The sequence below is a fragment of the Passer montanus genome, unplaced genomic scaffold (genome assembly GCF_014805655.1).
Source record: "Passer montanus isolate IOZ18808 unplaced genomic scaffold, ASM1480565v1 scaffold112, whole genome shotgun sequence".
In the NCBI taxonomy this organism is placed as follows: domain Eukaryota; kingdom Metazoa; phylum Chordata; class Aves; order Passeriformes; family Passeridae; genus Passer; species Passer montanus.
Genome location: NW_024357836.1, coordinates 963,636 through 968,856, shown reverse-complemented (window position 1 = coordinate 968,856; position 5,221 = coordinate 963,636). Strand labels below are relative to the sequence as shown.

The 5,221-nt window shown below is 59.0% G+C and overlaps 1 protein-coding gene across 1 annotated transcript in view; it reads right to left on the bottom strand.

Annotated features, from left to right (window-relative positions):
• Positions 1–4,881: 4,881 nt before the first annotated feature.
• USHBP1 (USH1 protein network component harmonin binding protein 1) overlaps positions 4,882–5,221 on the bottom strand; it is a 5,862-nt gene continuing 5,522 nt past the window's right edge. The window contains exon 14 of the mRNA XM_039733331.1: positions 4,882–5,164. Coding sequence (XP_039589265.1) covers positions 5,002–5,164 — 163 coding nt within the window. The 3' untranslated portion in view covers positions 4,882–5,001. The remainder of the gene's footprint in view (positions 5,165–5,221) is intronic.

Below are 5,221 nucleotides of genomic sequence, written 5' to 3'. Positions count from 1 at the left end.
TCGGGAACGGCCACGGGGACCGGCGGGGCCACCGGGACCAGCGGGGCCGCCGGGGCCACCGGGGCCGGCAGGAGCGGGGATGGAGAGCGCGGTTCGGGCACCGGAGGCGGCGGCCGGGGCCCCTCCCGGGCCCCCGCGGCGGTTCGGGCACCCCCGGGGCTCGGCCGGCACCGGGAGCGCTGGGACACCGGGATGGGGCTGGGAAACGGGGATCAAACTGGGAAACCGAGATCAGACTGGGAAACCGGGATGGGCCTGGGACACCGGGATGGGACCGGGAAACGGGGATCAGACTGGGAAACCAGGATGGGACCGGGAAATCGGGATGGGGCTGGGAAACTGGGATCAAACGGGGAAACCGGGATCAGACTGGGAAACTGGGATTGGACTGGGAAACCGGGATGGGGCTGGGAACCCAGGACTGGACTGGGAGTCTGGCACTGGGATCCCAAGATCAGACTGGGATCCCAGGATCAAACTGGGAGCCCCACACTGGGACAGGAACCTGGCACTGGGACAGGAGCCCCACGTGGCACCGGGATCCCAGCACGGAACTGGGAATCCGGGATCAAACTGGGATCACTGGGAATCTGGGTCAAACTGGGATCGAGCTGGGATCCCAGCATCAAACTGGGAGCAGCCTGGCGTTGTACTGGGAGCCCCACATTGTACCAGGAAAAAATCCTGTGGCCCCATAAAGCCCCGTAACCCCATAAAGTCCTGAGGCTTTATAAAGTCCTGAGGCCCCAAAAACTGCCATGACCCCGTAAAGTCCCCATGGCCCCAAAAGGTCCCTGCGGCCCCATAAAATCTCACAGCCCCAAAAAGTCCTGTGACCCCCATAAATTCCTGAGACCTCAAAAAGTCCCATGGTCCCATAAAGTCCTGAGACCTCAAAAAGGCCTCATAAAGTCCAGTGACCCCATAAAGTGCTGAGACCCCAAAATGTCCTATGACCCCATAAAGTCCTGAGACCCTATAAAGTCCCATGGCCCCACAAAGTCCTGAGACCCCATAAATTCCTGAGACCCCAAAAAGTTCCATGGCCCCATAAAGTCAGGAGACCCCAAAAAGTCCTGAGACTCCAAAAGGTCCTGAAACCCAGAAAAGTCCCGTGACCCCATAATGTCCTGAGACCCCACAAAGTCCCCGCAGCCCCATAAAGTCCCCGCGGCCCCAAAGGCCCCCGCGGCCCCACAAAGGCGGCTGCAATGCGGTCGGACCCGTCGGACCCGTCCAGGAGCGCTCCCAGTGGGTGCTGGGATTCCTGGGAATCATTAACCCGGGCTAATTAATCGGGATAATCCCAGCGGGAAAAGGTGCCTGACCCCGGCACCCCGCCCTGCCCCGGGCGCGGGGGCAAAGTCCCCAAAGTGACCCTAAAATGCTGGCGGTGTCCCCGAGGTGCCAGGTTGGGATCGGCCTTGGAGTTCCTGATCCGTGTTCGGGGTCGGGATTAAGGGGAAAGCGAAGCTGAGCCTGGAATTGGGGTGTGGTGGGGATGGCCATAAATGGAACTAAACCCCAAATTCCTTGGATTTGATCCTAAAAACCCCCAGATTGTGGGATAACCCTGGAAAATCCATTGGAAATGGGGCCGGATTTTGGGGTCAAGAGTCCCCCTGTCCCCACAATGTCCCCAAGAGTGGGGTGCCCCAATTCCCTGGATTTAGGGTGCCCTTAAAGGATCCCAATTCCCCAAATCATGGGACAACCCCTGGAAAATCCACTGGGAACGGGGCCGGCTTTTGGGGGATCCCAATCCCGTGCCAGGTTGGGATTTATGGCCTCGGATTCCCCGGGAAAAAACCCAACCCAAACCCCAAGGAAACCCCAAAAGAACGTTCCAGGAACAAAGGCGGAAAATGGATCCGGGTTTGTTTTGACTTTTGATCTCTGGAGGAATTCCAGCTCCCAAATTCCCCAATAATTCCCATTCCCACCCTTCCCGAATTCCTGAATTTCTGAGTAATTCCCATTCCCACGCCCCCAGAGAAATTCCAGCTCCCAAATTCCCGAATTCCCAAATAATTCCCATTCCCACCCCTCTTCCTCGCGCTGCTCCCACCCCACAAAAGGGCCCCGGGAAGGCTCCGAGGTTTTTCCCGGCTCCTTTTTGGGGTCGGCGACGGCTCTGGGGGTTTTGGGGTGGTTTGGGGTTTGTGGGGGATGGGGATGGGGTTGGGGATGGTGGAAAAGCAGGAAAAGATCCCAGAAATGATCCCAGATCCTTCCTAACAGACAGACCCGGCCTTGGGGGGTCAGGGAAAGATCCTAAAAATGATCCTGGATTTTTTTCAGTGGGTGAAATCGCCTGGGGATCCCCACTGTGGATTTGGGACTGGACTGGGATTGGGCTGGGATTGAATCGGGATTGGGCTGGGATTGGATCGGGATTGGATCGGGATTGGACTGGGATTGGACTGGGATTGGACTGGGATCGGACTGGGATTGGATCGGGATTGCCCCCTGCCGTGTCCCCAATGCCACCTGCTGTCTGTCCCCTGTGCCACCTGCCGTGTGTCCCCAATGCCACCTGCCGTGTGTCCCCTGTGCCACCTGCCTTGTGTCCCCTCTGCCACCTTCCCTGTGTCCCCTCTGCCACCTGCCGTGTGTCCCCTGTGCCACCTGCTGTGTGTCCCCTGTGCCACCTTCCCTGTGTCCCCAATGCCACCTGCCCTGTATCCCCTGTGCCACCTGCCCTGTCCCCTCTGCCACCTGCCCTGTCCCCAATGCCACCTGCCGTGTCCCCCGCTGTCCCCAGCCCCGAGGTGGCCCCGCTGTCCCCGCCTGTCACGGGGCCTGGCCCCGCACAAAGAGAATTTGAATCTCAAAAGGGGCCGAGCCCGGAGCCCTGACCTCTGACCCTGGGGGCAGCGGGACCCCCGGACACGGACACGGGACATGGCCAGGGACACCGGACACCGGACAGACACTGACATGAACACCAGACACCGAACACGGACAGACACTGGATATGGACACGGACAGACACTGGACACAGACAGACACCGGACAGGGACACGGACAGACACTGACATGGACAGACACTGGACAGGGACATGGACATGACATGGGCATGGACATGGACACAGACAGACACCAGACACGGACACGGACAGACACCGGACAGGGACATGGACAGACACTGGATATGGACACGGACAGACACTGGACACAGACAGAGACCGGACACGGACACAGACAGACACCGAACATGGACAGACACTGGACAGGGACATGGACATGACATGGGCATGGACACGGACACAGACAGACACCAGACACGGACATGGTCAGACACTGGACATGGACATGGACACGGACAGACACCGGACAGGGACATGGACAGACACCGGACAGGGACATGGTCAGACACTGGACATGGACATGGACATGGACACAACATGGGCATGGGCATGGACACGGACAGACACCAGACACAGACACGGACACCGGACAGACACCAGACAGGGACACGGACACCGGACAGGGGGGACGGGCCCGGTGGCACCGGTGGCCGCGGTGGCACCGCCCCGGTGGCGCTCGGTGGCCCGGGAGGGATCCAGACCTTGAGGTGACCCCGATTTGGGGTTGGAGGTGGCGCCTGGAATTATCCCTGAACTGTCCCCATGTCCTGCCCTGTCCCCATGTCCCTCAATCCCCGTGTTCCTAAATCCCTGCATCCTGAATTGTCCCTGCATCCCAAATCCCTCATTCCCAAACCCCCCATCCCAAATCCCCCAACTCAAATCCCCCATCCCAATTTTATTCCAATCCCATGGATCCCATCCCGTAAATCCTACCCCACAAATCCCATCCCATGGTTCCCATCCCATCCCATCAATCCTGTCCAATGGATCCCATCCCATAAATCCCACCCTATAAATCCAATCCCATAAATCCCTTCCTATGGATCCCACCCCATAAATCCCATCCCATAAATCCCACCCCCTGGATCCCATCAATCCCATCAATCCCATCCCACCCCATAAATCCCACCCCACAGATCCCCTCCCACCCCCGTGCCTCAGTTTCCCCACCCCAGCGCGCGCCCCCGTGATCCCAATCCCGTGGGAATTCCCGCCTGGCTGAGCCCACCCCACCCCGGCCCCGCAGCTCGGGGTCACCGCTGTGTCCCCTCCTGAATATGGATGTGCCACCGCTGTCACCTTTGACCGGGGCCACCGCGGGGGGGACGCGGCCTTTGTCCCCAGGCCCGGGGACAAACCGGCCCGGGGCTCTTTGTGGGGTTCTCCAGCAGCTTTGGGGTCTCTGGGGATTTTCTGGGGTCTCCAGGGGTTTTTTGGGAGTTTTACAGGGTTTTTTGGGGGGGGGTTTCCAAGGTTTTTTTTTTTTGGGTGTTCTCCAGCGATTTTTGGGGGCTTCCAGTGATTTTTGTGGTTTCCCCACAGATTTTTGGATTTCCCCACGGGTTTTCGGGGCTCCCCATGGATTTTCCCCATAGATTTTCAGATTCCCCCATAGATTTCCAGATTTCCCCATGGATTTCCAAGTTTCCCCATGGATTTCCTTGTCTCCCCACAGATTTCCAAATCTCCCCACAGATTTCCAGATTTCCCCATAGATTTCTGTGTATCCCCACGGATTTTCAGATTTCCCCATGGATTTTCCCCATGGATTTTCAGATTTCCCCATAGATTTTTCAGATTTCCCCACAGATTTCCGAGTCTCCCCACAGATTTCTGAATTTCCCCATGTATTTCCAGATTTCCCCGTATATTTCCAGATTTCCCCATGGATTTTCAGATTTCCCCACAGATTTCCGAATTTCCCCATGTATTCCCAGATTTCCCCATATATTGCCGGATGTCCCCACAGATTTCCAGATGTCCCCATGGATTCCCGTGTCCCCATCCATTCCCGTGTCCCCGTGCATTCCCGTGTCCCCATCCATTCCCGTGTCCCCATGGATTCCCAGATGTCCCCTGCATTCCCAGATGTCCCCTGCATTCCCGTGTCCCCTGCATTCCCGTGTCCCTAGATGCAGGTCTCCGCCCCGCGCTGCAGCTCCCGCAGTGTCCGGGCCAGGGCTCGCTCCCTGCGGCCGTGCTGGCCCCGCAGCGCCGCCGCCCGCGCCCGGAGCCTCCGCAGCTGCTCCGCCTGCTTGCGCCGCGCCCCGCGGTACGCCAGAGCCAGCGAGCTGCGGCGGCACCGGCACCGGGAACCGGGCACCGGCACCGGGCACCGGGCCGTCAGC